This window comes from Schistocerca americana, chromosome 10, assembly GCF_021461395.2.
Source record: "Schistocerca americana isolate TAMUIC-IGC-003095 chromosome 10, iqSchAmer2.1, whole genome shotgun sequence".
NCBI classification, from domain to species: Eukaryota; Metazoa; Arthropoda; class Insecta; order Orthoptera; family Acrididae; genus Schistocerca; species Schistocerca americana.
The window spans coordinates 200,914,454-200,928,884 of NC_060128.1; the positions used below are offsets into that span (position 1 = coordinate 200,914,454).

At 44.3% G+C, this 14,431-nt stretch overlaps 1 protein-coding gene across 1 annotated transcript in view; it reads right to left on the minus strand.

Moving 5' to 3' along the window:
• Window positions 1-14,431, minus strand: part of LOC124552404 (protein disulfide-isomerase A5) — a 131,902-nt gene that overhangs the window by 47,258 nt on the left and 70,213 nt on the right. The window contains exon 4 of the mRNA XM_047126668.1: window positions 2,177-2,403. Coding sequence (XP_046982624.1) covers window positions 2,177-2,403 — 227 coding nt within the window. The remainder of the gene's footprint in view (window positions 1-2,176; window positions 2,404-14,431) is intronic.

The following is a 14,431-nucleotide window of genomic DNA, read 5'->3' on the forward strand; positions in this document are numbered from 1 at the left end:
TAGAGTGGGTCATATCAGGGGGAGGAAGTTCTACGAAGGCAGTCGCGAGTCCTCGAGCATCTCGAGGGCCCTAGTGCTCCGAGCATTTTCCGAGAGTCCAGACGGAAGGAAGAGTTTCGTACGTCGAGGTTGCGGCGCTCGTGCCACAGTGCAGTTTACGATTTGTCGTACTGTACGTAACGTATCTGCTGCTGTAGTTACGCGAGCCAGTAAAAGAGACAGGTTACAGCTCCCGACAGACCACCGCGCCGACCGGACACGGAGTGAGGTAAAGCTCTGACAGCAGGCAACCTCTGCCCCCCTGTGACAGCCGATCGGAAGGAGTCCCGTATCAGATTTGGCCCCGACACGTGTAACAGTCGGTGTTAATATTTAATGTACGATTGATTAAAACACTAATCTGACAATACCTGTAATGACGTGTTAATCATTACAATATCATTTATTAAGCACTGACTCACAAAAGTTAACAGAACAAGCAGACCTCCATTACAGATACCGGCGGTACAAGCTGAACTGCAGAGGAAGTGTCTCCCGAACTGGCAGGTGGAGAGCAGTCGGTCACAGTCGCGTACTCATCTCGGAGAAGTCACCGGATATCTCGGAGAAGTCACCGGACGACCTCCGCAATGTGAACACGTACCAATTGCGAACGTTTATTTTCATTTAATTTGAGTGATTTATAGTACAATTTTGCCTCAGAAAAGCTAGTTTTGACTTAAGAGACAAGAAAGTAATTGTAGCAGATTAATATTTAATATCTGTGGTGCTCGAGGTATTATAACTGTACTCTACAATCGTCACAGTGATTTATGGGTTGCATTATACTGATCAGTTTTTCCTTGTTTTACTCAGAAGAATAACTACAGTGGCATCACATTTTCTTAATGACTCGGAATATTACTGCAGTGCATAGTAGCAATCCCAAAAGGCACACTGAATTTTAACGATCAAAATAGTACATCAGAAGCTGTGACTTTCGGAAAAGAAACCTAACAGAGACAACGAAACTGTTACAGGACGAAGGAGGTAAGAGGGCCCCTATCGAGTAATGGGTGACACACTGAGTGCAGACTGCTAGGATTTACTCAAACAGTTTACCTGATACAGCTCTCCACATCAAACTTCACGTAAGGGGAAACTTACGGTGTCGCATATTTAGATGCGGTAACCTAGCCGAACAGTTAGCGTCACTGCCTGGTGTGTGAAAGAATTCGAGTTCAATTCACAGTGTCATCACAGATTTTTTTAGGAGGTACGAAAGTCTCAAATGGAGTCCACTCGGCCTCGTGAAGTCAGACGAGGAGTTGCTCAAATAGAGAAGCCACACCACTGTCGGGATTCATCTGCAGGCAGTAACGGCCAGAGAGACCGGCGACACACTCGCCACACGTCCCACAGTCGTCTACTGCTCTCACCTCGTAAGCTGCAGTCGGCCAGTCGGAACGTGCCCGAGTCCTAATCTGCGAGTGGCGTTTACGTTTAACGTGTCGCAGCAGGAAGATTTCACGTCGGTAAATTAAATTTCATTTATTTTCGAGAGGGGGAAATGCATGGACGAGTGACACAGTAGAGGAGTTACTGTGAACCGAAAGGACTACGACAGAGCAGTGTGCCGTCAGGTGACATGTACCTCGAGTGAAATTCGGAAGGAACGAAGATTAGCATTTTAACGTCCCGTCAACAACGAGGTCTCGGAAATGGAGTACTATCTCGAAAACGGAAAGGTGAGGAAGGAAATTGACTGTGCTCTTTCAGAGTAACCAACTAGGCACCTGCCTAAAGCAATTTACGGAATTCACGGAAAACTTAAGTCGGGACAGGCAGAATGTATTTCGAACCGTCGCCCTCCCGAATGCACCTACGGTGTGCTAATTACTGCACCACCTAACTCGGTCAGTACATTTTTTAGTTTCTTCGGTATTTTTCGGGAAGGATTGAGAGGCAATGCTGAAAGTGAAGACTCCCTGCAACATATAATGTGACAGTTTTTGATTGTACGTCACCTGTGCCACTCGAGCAACACGAGGTATATATTCTGTCTCTCAGAGGCGAGCGTCGGCCAGCTGTCTTGTCTCACTGTAACGGCACAGTTACAAAAGGAGAAAAAACGAGGGCAGCAGGGGAGGAACGGACACGACCGTCCCGAGAATCGCGACGCGCGTTACCGACTCACTCGAAGTAGATGACGGTGGGGAAGCCGGTGATGTTGTACTTCTGCCGGAGGACCGCATTCTCCGGGCGGTTGACATCCACGGCCGCCAGCGTGGCGACGCCCCTGAGCTCCGACGCGGCCGCCGCGTAGTCCGGCTTCAGCTGCTTGCAGAAGCCGCACCAGGGGGCGTAGAACAGCACCAGCATCTGCCGCGGGCCGTCCCTGCGCTGCAGCACCTTCTGGAGAGCCTGTGAGACACGGCACGGTTCTCCTAGTCTGCCCTTCCGGAACACGGGCGACCTAATAGCTCAAATAAAATGTGCGTCAAAATATTGTCACAAGGGGTATTCAAAAAGTAACTGTCACCTACTAATATTTAAATATTAAATACTGATTGTCCCAATTACGACCGTCCCAAAAACGAAATTATCATCTTCCGTACTCGACCTTACCTCTTTTTCTGCCAGTCAATCACTGCCAAAAATCCAATCCACAGTCAAAGAGTCAGGAATCAAAACCAACACGTCAAAACGTCTGTTTAAAATCTTGCACCTAATGAGCGCCCGTATAGTAACAGCGTAACTTCTGTGCCCAGCTGCTGTAATGATATGTAAACTACTGACAGGGAAAATAGGTACCTCTCCTATTTCATGAAGCTGTTCATACAAACTTTTGGAGATCACTACAGTATCACTACCAGAATCTAAAATTGCCGTCATTTTCTGACTTACACTAAGTTCAGTCACCAGATTCGACACTTCATCTACATGTGTGTATCTTCTGTCAGTAGTTCAGCACTAATATCTTTAGTTTCATGTTTAATTGTTTGTATTCTCCTGTTTGACCCATTAGATTGTGTGGGTCTCGTACAAAACTACTTCTAGTTTACCGGGCATTGCACGCATCTCTGAGTGGTGAACGATCCCGAACTCTTCCGCTGTCTAATGTCTGCCGGTTACGCCTACCAAAACCATTTTCTCTCCTCTCACTGTTTCAAATATGGTCATCACTATGCCGGTAATTCCTCCACGTAGGTCACTGTGTTGCTGGTGATTGCCGTGTTATTGGCCCCACAACTGATATTTGTAATTATCTTGCCTGATTTCTTGGAAATTGTTGATTATGATGAGCCAAATTTCACTCTGATCCCCTCAGCATTCATTCATAATAAGTCATCAAACGTTCACAATGCTAACTTTATTCACTTTCCACAGCAAATGCTTTATCAAAACTACGATCAAATCGTCATCACCAACACGATCATCACGATAACGATTGCCCCCCCCCCCCCCCCCCCCCAGTATTTTTGAAGAAAGTCACACATCGACCCCTCCCGCACGGCAAATAATTTCTCTTTTGTCCTTCTTTTTCATGTGAGAACACTTATTGACACCATCAGAGACATCACAATATCCAATTCAGCAAACTTTGCAGGCTTCAACATAGTCTACATGTCCACCGACGTACCTATAATACACATGCTTCGAATAATAAAAAATAACTTAATGCGTCCAAAAAAGCTAAGTAATGTAGAAACCTATGAGCTAATGGGGCTGCTTGAGTTAGTGCTATCACACAATTACTTTATCTTCAACAACAAAATATATATTCAAAATGTTGGTCTAGCAATGGGCAGTTAGCCCTCTTGCTGACATGTACCTCAATGACTTAGAAATCAAATTCTTTAAAGCAGACCAAATAGGAAAGGAAAAACACATTTATTATAAACACTAAATTGCTATATGATGGGACAGCCACTGATGTTGACACCTTAGCTGATAACTTAATAATGTTCATCCAAAAATACAGTTTACAGTACAACATCAAACTCAAAATGGAATCAACTTTCTTTACCTAAATATAATACACCACAACAATAAACATAAATTTCAAATATATAGGACACCTACCATATCAGATGTCATAATTAACAATACATCATGCCACTCAAATCAGCATAAACTTGCATTCTTTAAATCAGCACTCAACCAAATAAACAAAATTCAAGCTGAACCTACTATAAAAATCAATGAAATAAGTATTTTAAAAACAATATCATCAAACAATACTTATGATGCAACCATAATTGATACACTGGCTGTCAAAATGAAATCAGATAAAACAATACGAACAAGCCAGCCCTCAGCAGCAGAAGAAACCAAATAAGTCTGTATGTCCTTTCACGGTAACATGTCGTACAAACTCGCTAAGCTGTTCGAACCACACAATGTTAAAATAAGTTTTCACACGAACAACAGAACACAAAACAAAATAGTCCACATTACTACGAGAGCCATCACACCCTTTCACAAATCTGGCATATATAAATTAAGGTGTGATAGGTGCTCCTGCTACTACATAGGGCAAACTCCATCTAAACAACTTAAGTAGGTCAAAGTTTGCCACCCATCTCACATAAAATAAACATTCCGTTACAGACAAAAAACCAACCTCTGTATCCTACACGCTGTAGTCGAGGGAATAATGATGGATCTTCTTGAACAATTAGAGATTTTTCATCCACAAACCTAAATCACCATACACCATTTTAAATGAACAGACAGAATTAGCAAATAACCCCTTCTTTCAGAATTTTGAAGACTCTTTAAACTTGAAGAACTAAACTGTTGTCATCCAGAAACACACACTCTCTCTCTCTCTCTCTCTCTCTCTCTCTCTCTCTCTCTCTCTCTCCCTCCAACCCACCCCCACTCTCACAGTCTCTCTCCCTCTCTCCTCTCATTCAAACCCCCCCCCCCCTTATTAATTGTAAATTAACCACTAACCTGATAACCTCAGAATTGTATGGCCACTTCAACCAATATATCACGGAAGAAAATAGCTGTTAAAAATAATCCTAACACCAGTACTCTTAACTGTAATAGAAATATCATCTAAAAATGTAGTTTCATACATCTTGTAAATTGCACATATTAATTTTCAGCTCAATTATTACTAATTTAAGTTAATTTGGCATCTATATTTCCTGTAAGTAAGATATAACCCTCACCAGTGTGTGTTAACCAACAACTTGTCTGGTTCAACACAAGATGTTTGAGCCTGTAGTTTAATCACACTCTCCGGTTTTTAAAACACGGAAGTTGGTGCCTGTGGCAAAGTCTGTTAATTATAGTGTGTAAAAGCAATTAAAAAACACAAATACTCTTTTCCAATGTGCTACACATAACAAATATATACCTGCAGCATCTACTATCCGTAAGTAACACCTTTCAAGTAGAACTTATACCGTAAATATTTCGTGAAAGTGTACCACGTGTAGCACTTACTTGCTGTCGTTTTCTATCTTGCCTCAGATACATAACAAGCCTCACAAACCTACAACAAAAAAAGGCACTGTACGTGTATATGTACCATCTGATGAGGAGCTACTAGGGAACTAAAACTGATCACAGTTTACTGAAATACATCTATTAAAAAGGCAAGTGGTTGTGGTAATTACTGAAAACCTTTCCATAATCCACATTATTTGTACCTCCCTTATACTGTCAGTGCCTTAATAACTAGTATACAATATTATGAAAAGGACAGATTGCTACTCACCATATACTGGAAGTGCCGAGTTGCAGACAGGCACAACAAAATGACTGCTAAACAGGTAAGCTTTCAGTCAAAAATCCCCCCCCCCCCCCCCACACACACACACAGAGAGAAATGTGACTCCCACACACACAACCACTTGACACTGTCTCTGACTGCCAAGGAAGTCTGGTCTCGGCAGGCAGGCACAGTGGGTATGAGAGGGGTGTGTGTGTGTGTGTGTGTGTGTGTGTGTGTAGGGAAGGATGGGAAAGGAAGTCAGCCGTTCACTTTCAAAGGGACCATCCCAGCATTTGCCTGAAGCAATTTGGGGAAATCACACCTATCATTTTCATAATACACCACATATCGGCAACTTAAATAATCTACAAGTGCTCTAATAACATTTCACAAGTGGCAGTGCTGATAGTTAACATATTAACTCTGTTTTTCAAAGCTAGACAACAACTGAAAAATACTAACCGAAGTGCAACTGGATAGAAGTTCACCCATCGATTACCGGGTGCAAGAATAACAACTCTACAGCTTAACTGCAAAACCAGAAGTGACTTTAGATCCTTACATCTCGAGTACTCGCTACAGATTAAGACCTAAGAACTATATAGCTTAACAGCTCTACAGCGAATGACTCACTGAACGACACAGTGCCCATATCGAATACTTGCCACAGACCGATTCGGAACGGCACACATTAAATCTCAACTACACAGTAGTTGTGGCTTCGTGCATGAAATCTATATAAAGATGTGCGTAGTTTAGAAGTAACAAAATGGTAAAATACGAGGTAAATAGATCTTCAATAATATTATAAAAAAACAGAAAATTAAGTAATACATATACACTTTATACAACGAAGTAATTTGGTTTAATTTATAAGCAGTACAATCAAGAAATGGCAACAAACTTAGGTCAGTTAGTCGGTTTAAAAGAGGGAGAGGAAGGAACCAAATTGCGAGGTCATCGGTCTCTTATTCCCGGTAAAATAATTACACGAGGGAAAGAAGAAAAGAAATGAGTCGTACAGCACAATAACAGGAGAAAGGAAAAACCAGAAGAATGACAGAAAGACAACCAGCACTACCGTGGACAAAACAGGAAAAGAAAACCACAGAGAGAAGCAAGAATCAGGTAGAAGGGGTACAAACAAGAGAGCAGACGACTGTGGCTGGCCGACCACGAGAATAAAAGGGAAAAGCCGGCCTGTCCGCGACACATTAAAACATCCATCCTAAAAGCATTAGAGTGGAGAAGACAAAGGGACAGAGGACACGGGCTAAAACTCGTATAGAACGGTAAAACCCACTGTCACGTATAAAATGTAAAGCTAAATTAGTTGTTAATGGCAAAGAGTCCAGAAACAGGGCAGCCAAAGAAGGGCCGCTCACCAAGATATGCGCCACCGTCAGCTGGACACCACACCGACACTGAGGTGGGTCATTGCAGCGCAGGAGGTAGCCGTGTGTCACCCAGGCGTGGCCAATGCAGAGTTGACAGGGAACCACAGAGTCCTCGCAAGAGGCCCGCACGGAGGACTGCCACACATTTGTAGTCTCCTTAATGACACGAAGTTTGTCGTGTGTGAAGAAGTTACAGCATTCCGTCTCCCAAAGCTGAAAACCCTTGCGGAGTAGTACCGAACGCAGGTCAGTCGCACAGAAGTTGATCCCCGTAAGCAGTTTCCACGTAGCCTTTTCAGCCAGCCTGTCGGCTACTCCGTCGCCTGGGATTCTGACGTGACCTGGGGCCCAGACAAACACGTCCAAACCACTGGACCGTTTCAGGGCACAGATGGACTCCCGGACGGTCACTACCAAAGGATGACGAGGGTAGCAACAGTCGATAGCTCGTAGGCTGCTCGAGGTGTCAGTACACAGAAGAAACGACCCCCTCGGGCACGAACAGATGTGCTCAATTGCACGAGATATAGCCACCACCTCAGCAGTGAAAACACTGCAGCCACCGAGCAAAGAATGCCGTTCGGTACGTCCTCCACGAATAAACGCAAAGCCGACACGAGCGTCGGCCACCGAGCTGTAGGTGTAAACCACTTCTTCGCAGCCTCGGTACACGTCGAGAATTGAGGGGAAGTAGCAGTGGAGAGTCGCGTGGTTAACCGAGTCCTCAGGGACACGCAAAAGGTCCAGGCGAAGCTGTGGCCTAGGTATACACGACGGAGGTGTACGTGAATGGACCTCGAGTATAGGTGGTAAAGGCAAGGACTCCAGCTCGGAAAGAACGGATCGGACACGAACTGCAAGCGGAAGCCCCGATCTGGGCTGACGGTGCGGGAGACGAACAGCCGTGGGTGGGAAAAGGAGACGGTAATTCAGATGTGCGGGAGAACTACAGACCTAAGAAACTTAACTGGCCACTAGTTGTGCACGCCTAGCCTGCAATGGGGGGACTCCGGCCTCCACTAGGACGCCGGTCATCGGACTCGTCCTAAAAGCTCCCGTCACTACGCGAATGCCACAGTGGTGCACCGGGTGGAGTAAACGCAACGCAGAGGGTGCTGCCGAACCGTAAACCAGACCCCACAGTTAATACGGGATCGAACAAGGGTTCTGTAGAGCTGCAGCAGCGTAGAGCGATCTGCACACCAGTCGGTGTTGCTCAGGCGGCAGAGGGCACCGAGGTGCTGCCATCACTTCCACTTAAGCTGACGAAGGTGAGGAAGCTGAGTCAATCGGGCATCAAAAATCAGTCCTAAGCATCAATATGTCTCCACTACAGTGAGTGGATCGTCATTAAGGTAAAGTTCCGGTTCCGGACGAACGCCGACAGAAGTGCATAACACACGACTTCGCGGCTGAAAATTGGAAACTGTGGGCTAGAGCCCACGACTGCGCCTCGTGGACGGCTCCCTGTAGGCGCTGCTCAGCAGCACCGGTACTGGTGTAGCAATACGAAATGCAGAAGTCATCTGCATACAGAGAGGGTGAGACGGACTGCCCGAGAGCTGCTGCTAGACCGTTAATGGCCACTAAAAATAGAGACACTCAATACAGAGCCCTGCGGGACCCCACTCTCCTGGATATGGGGGGGAACTATGGGAGGCACCTACTCGGCACGGAAAGTACAGAGCGACAGGAAATTCTGGATAAATATCGGGGGCAGGCCTCAGAGACCCCACTCGTATAATGTGGCAATTATATGTCACCAGGTCGTGTCGTAAGCTTTTAGTAAATCAAAAAAGACGGCAACCAGGTCTCGGCATCTGGAAAAGGCTGTTCGGATGGCAGACTCGAGGGACACAAGATTATCAGTGGCAGAGTGACCCAGGAGGAAGCCGACCTGACATGCAGCCAGTAGACCACGTGACTCCAGGACCCGACCCGATAGCTGTCCACATCGAGCGGGTTTTTACCGGGTTTGAGCACTGTAATGACAGTGCTCTTCCGCCACTGCTACGGAAATACACCATCGCACCAGATCCGGTTGTAGATGACGAGGAGATGTCGCTTGTAGTCAGATGAGAGATGTTTAATCGTCTTACTGCGGATCCGATCTGGCCCGAGAGCTGTGTCGGGGCAATGTCCGAGGGCACTGAGGAGCTCCGACTCTGTACTGTGTGGTACTCAGGTACCATTTTATGAGAGAGAAGTTTCAAAGTGCACTGTGTATTAGAAAACCCACCATTTTCTGGACACTCAAATTCTCTAAATGAATTATTTCACAAGTTAACGTGTCACTCTACGTAAGTTATGAGTGCTGATCTAGAAGTAAGGTTCCCCCCCATTTTTACAAAGAGAGAACATTGTTTACTCTCATAGAAAGTTACATCATTGGAAAGAAGAAACTGAGCTCTATTTTTTCTACACAACTCCCACGTTTTCCTACACATTTTTGTAGACGATGCTCTAATATCTGTATCCCCAGGTCAACCCGCCGAGGATGTGTTTCACCACTTCTTTGACTCGATCGTCGCTCCGAATGAATTAGCCACTCGAGTGCTCCTTTAACTTTGGGAACAAGTGATAATCACTGAGCACGAGGTCCGGAGTGTAAAGTGTGTGGACCACGACAGTCCAATCAAAATTTGTCAAAGTTCCCGGGTCGGCAGGAAACGTGAGGACGGACATTTCGCGAACCGGCGTTACACCTTCTGTCAGTTGTCCTCTCCAGCAGTTACGGATAGCTTGCCTGCATTTTCGTAGTATTGCACAATAAGTGTCCGATTCGGTCGATGTCTCAGGTTCCACGAAATCTTATCACCAGTATCCCCTTACGATCCCATAACACAGTGGCCACGACTGTCAGAAGAAGGAGATTGTCGGAACCCCGAGTGTCTGTCTGAACTTTTCTTTCGTTTTGCGAGTGAAATTAAACACCCACGTATCGTATCCCGTTACAACGGAGTCCGACAATCTTTCCTGATCTCCTTGACACTTTTGAAGAAACTGGCAAGCACAGTGAAGACATTTCTCCTAGTGTTCTGCAGTCAGCACGTGCAGTACCCATCGAGTGCAACAACTTTTCCATCAAATCTCTTTCACCTGTACCGTAATAACTCTAGGAATCCGAGGAACAAATTCACAGACAGTAATCCACCCGTTTGGAAGCACTCCGTGTCGGACCATCTCGATAAGCAACTCCGGAAATGAAGTTCTTCTACTCTGTACTTCATCGTGGACCACCTTCCGACCGTCACTAAACTCCCTGCGCCATTTTCAGACGTATCAAACAGATGTACACTCTTAGCCATACAATGGTTCTGACTGACGAATATCCGCTGGTGGAGTCATTTTCACGTGCAAAAACCAAATTACGGAACAAATCTCGTACTTGACGTGAGGAACAATGGGCACCTCCCTCCACTGCGGACAGCTGCCCAGCCAGTACCGAGCAGTGCAGCGAAGCACGGCCGCGCGGAATCGCGAGTTGGGGAACAGCTGCGCACAGCAGTTTTGACAGATTTCAACTCTTTGGGAACCTTACTTCTGGATTAAGCCTTGTGTACAGGGTGAGTCCGTGATTATGTTGCAGATTTTCAGGTGTGACAGAGAAGAATAATGATCAGTTTGAGGTAAGGGTCCCTGATCAACTTTTAGAGGTGGTAGTACAGACCAAAAACAAGAAAAGGTCTAGTAAATACGGGCTCTAAAATGTGTAAATCTTCAACACTGTGAAACTAATCTCTCCTACATTTGAGGGTACTTAATGAGAGTAGCTGTATGGGAAGTTTGTTGGAAAAGTAAAGAGAGACTGACTTAATAAACCAGGTCTGCAAACAAATGGTAACGAGATGGGGAGCTATTAATATCAATGGGGGCTACTCTGGGAAGAAGGTAGAGCTGGCAGAGGCTGCAAGTAAGATGGGGCTGGACGTTTTAGCTGTTAGTGACATTCGGGTAAGGGGTGAGAAAGAAGAGGAAGTGGGAGAATACAAGGTCTACCTGTCAGGAGTCAAAGCAGGAATAGCACAATGGGGTGTAGGGCTTTACATCAGGAAAGAAATGGAACCCAGCGTAGTTGCAATAAAGTATGTAAACGAACGACTGATGTGGATAGATCTGACAGTGTCTAGCAAGAAAATTAGAATTGTGTCAGTACATTCGCATTGTGAAGGGACAGATCAAGATAAGATGGATAGTTTTTATGATGCACTCAGTGATGTAGTTGGTAGAGTAAAGGACAAGGACAGTGTTCTCCTCACGGGTGATTTTAATTCCAGGATTGGAAATCGAACAAAAAGGTATGAAAAGGTTTTGGGTAAATTTGGAGAGGATATGGAGGCCAACAGGAACGGGAAACAACTCTTGGATTTCTGTGCCAGTATGGGGTTAGTAATCACAAACTCCTTATTTAAACATAAGAACATTCACCGGTATACTTGGGAAGGCAGGGGAACCAGATCTGTCATTGACTATATAACAACAGATCAGGAATTCAGGAAGGCTGTGAGGGACACACGTGTATTCAGGGGATTCTTTGATGACACTGATCATTATTTAATCTGCAGTGAAATTGGGATTGTGAGGCCGAAAGTGCAGGAGGTCAGGTCCATATGTAGGAAGATAAGAGTGGAGAAACTTCAGGATAAGGAAATCAGGCACAAGTACATAACAGCGATCTCAGAAAGGTACCAGTTAGTTGAATGTAGTCAATTACAGTCATTGGAAAAGGAATGGACAAGGTACAGGGACACAGTACTAGAAGTGGCTAAAGAATGTCTTGGAACAGTAGTGTGTAAAGGTAGGATGAAGCAAACAGCTTGGTGGAATGACACAGTCAAGGCAGCCTGTAAAAGGAAAAAGAAGGCGTATAAAAAATGGCTACATACTAGAACTCAGGTAGACAGAGAAAGTTATGTTGAAGAAGGAAACAAAGCCAAACAGATAATTGCAGCATCCAAGAAGAAATATTGGGAAGACTTTGGAAACAGGTTGGAGACTATGGGTCAAGCTGCTGGAAAACCATTCTGGAGTGTAATTAGCAGTCTTCGAAAGAAGGAAATGACAAGTATTTTGGACAGGTCAGGAAAACTGCTGGTGAATCCTGTGGATGCCTTGGGCAGATGGAGGGAATACTTTGAAGAGTTGCTCAATGTAGGTGAAAATACGATCAGTAATGTTTCAGATTTCGAGGTAGAATGGGATAGGAATGATGATGGAAATAGGATCACATTTGAGGAAGTGTAGAAAATGGTCAATAGATTGCAGTGCAATAAAGCAGCTTGGGTGGATGAAATTAAGTCAGAACTCATCAAATACAGTGGAATTTCAGGTCTTAAATGGCTACACAGGGTAACTGAAATGGCCTGGGAGTCGGGACAGGTTCCATCAGACTGGACAAAAAGCAGTAATCACACCAATCTTTAAAAATGGAAACAGAAAAGATTGTAACAACTACAGAGGTATTTCTTTAATCAGCGTTGTGGGTAAAATCTTCACAGGTATTGTCGAAAGGAAAATGCGAGTATTAGTTAAGGACCAATTGGATGAAAATCAGTGTGGGTTTAGGCCTCTTAGAGGTTGTCAGGATCAGATCTTTAGCTTACGGCAAATAATGGAGAAGTGTTACGAGTGGAACAGGGAATTGTATCTATGCTTTATAGATCTAGAAAAGGCATATGACCGGGTTCCTAGGGGGAAGTTATTGTCTGTTCTACGAGATTATGGCATAGGAGGCAAAATTTTGCAAGCAATTAAAAGTCTTTACATGGACAGTCAGGCACCAGTTAGAGCTGACGGTAAATTGAGTTCACGGTTCAGAGTAGTTTCATGGGTAAGACAAGGCTGCAACCTGTCTCCGCTGTTGTTCATATTATTTATGGATCATATGTTGAAAACAATAGACTGGCTGGGTGAGATTAAGATATGTGAACACAAAATAAACAGTCTCGCATATGCGGATGACTTAGTTGTGATGGCAATTTCGATTGAAAGTTTGCAAAGTAATATTTCAGAGCTAGATCAGAAATGTAAGGACTATGGTATGAAGATTAGCATCTCCAAAACGAAAGTAATGTCAGTGGAAAAGAAATATAAACGGATTGAGTGCCAAATAAGATGAACAAAGTTAGAACAGGTGGACGGTTTCAAGTACTTAGGATGCACATTCTCACAGGATGGCAACATACTGAAAGAACAGTGAGCACTCAGCTACGATCTACTCTCTTCTGCGAGAAGGAAGTCAGTACCGAGACTAAGTTATCTGTGCACCGTTCAATCTTTCGACCAACTTTGTTGTACAGGAGCGAAAGCTGCGTGGATTCAGGTTACCTTACCGACAAGGTTGAGGTTACGGACATGAAAGTAGCTAGGATGATTGCAGGTACTAGTAGATGGGAACAATGGCAGGAGGGTGTCCACAATGAAAAACTGGGAATGAACTCCATAGATGTAGCAGTCAGGGCGAACAGGCTTAGATGGTGGGGTCATGTTACACGCATGGGAGAAGCAAGGTTACCCAAGAGGTACCTGGATTCGGTTAAGAATGATTTTGAAGTAATAGGCCTAACATCAGAAGAGGCACCAATGTTAGCACTGAATAGGGAATCATGGAGGAATTTTATAAGGGGAGCTGTGCTCCAGACTGAATGCTGAAAGGCATAATCAGTCTTAAATGATGATGATGATGATGATGATGATGATGATCTTCACTGTTTCTGCAACAATGTTCTGACCAGTTTTGCATAGCACAGCGTATCAGTACCATCTCTTAATCAATTTATTTGGCATATATCTCTCGAGTGCCATCAATACTATCTTCGAATACGATCGACATCTGCTCTTCGCTTACACAGTCAGTCTGGATGGAGTTAAGAATTTCTCTTCGGAAGGTGTCAAGTGAACTCTCGAGGCAAATTTTTATCGGCTCGTTTTAAACAGATGTACTTTGTGTTTATTTTTGGTGTGTTTCGGTGTTACGGTATTTGGTCTCACTTCAAAAACCTCGGGTCACTAAGCAATGTATCTGTCACAATTCTCCCTTCTTGCTCAGGATTATTTAATGCTAAGAGGCCCAGTATGCAATCATTCACACTTTGAGTAGGCTCCTGAACTATTTTTCAAAATGTTTTTCTGAGAAAGCATTCAAGTAAATTTTGGATAATGTTTTATGCCTACCGCCAGCTTTAAACGTGTATTTTTGACAACGTATTGGGGATAGATTGAAATCACCTTCAACTTCAATTGTTGGAGTGGGGTATCTATTTGACATAAGACTCAAGTTTTCTTTGAACTGTTCAACAACTGTATCATCTGAGTCAGGGGT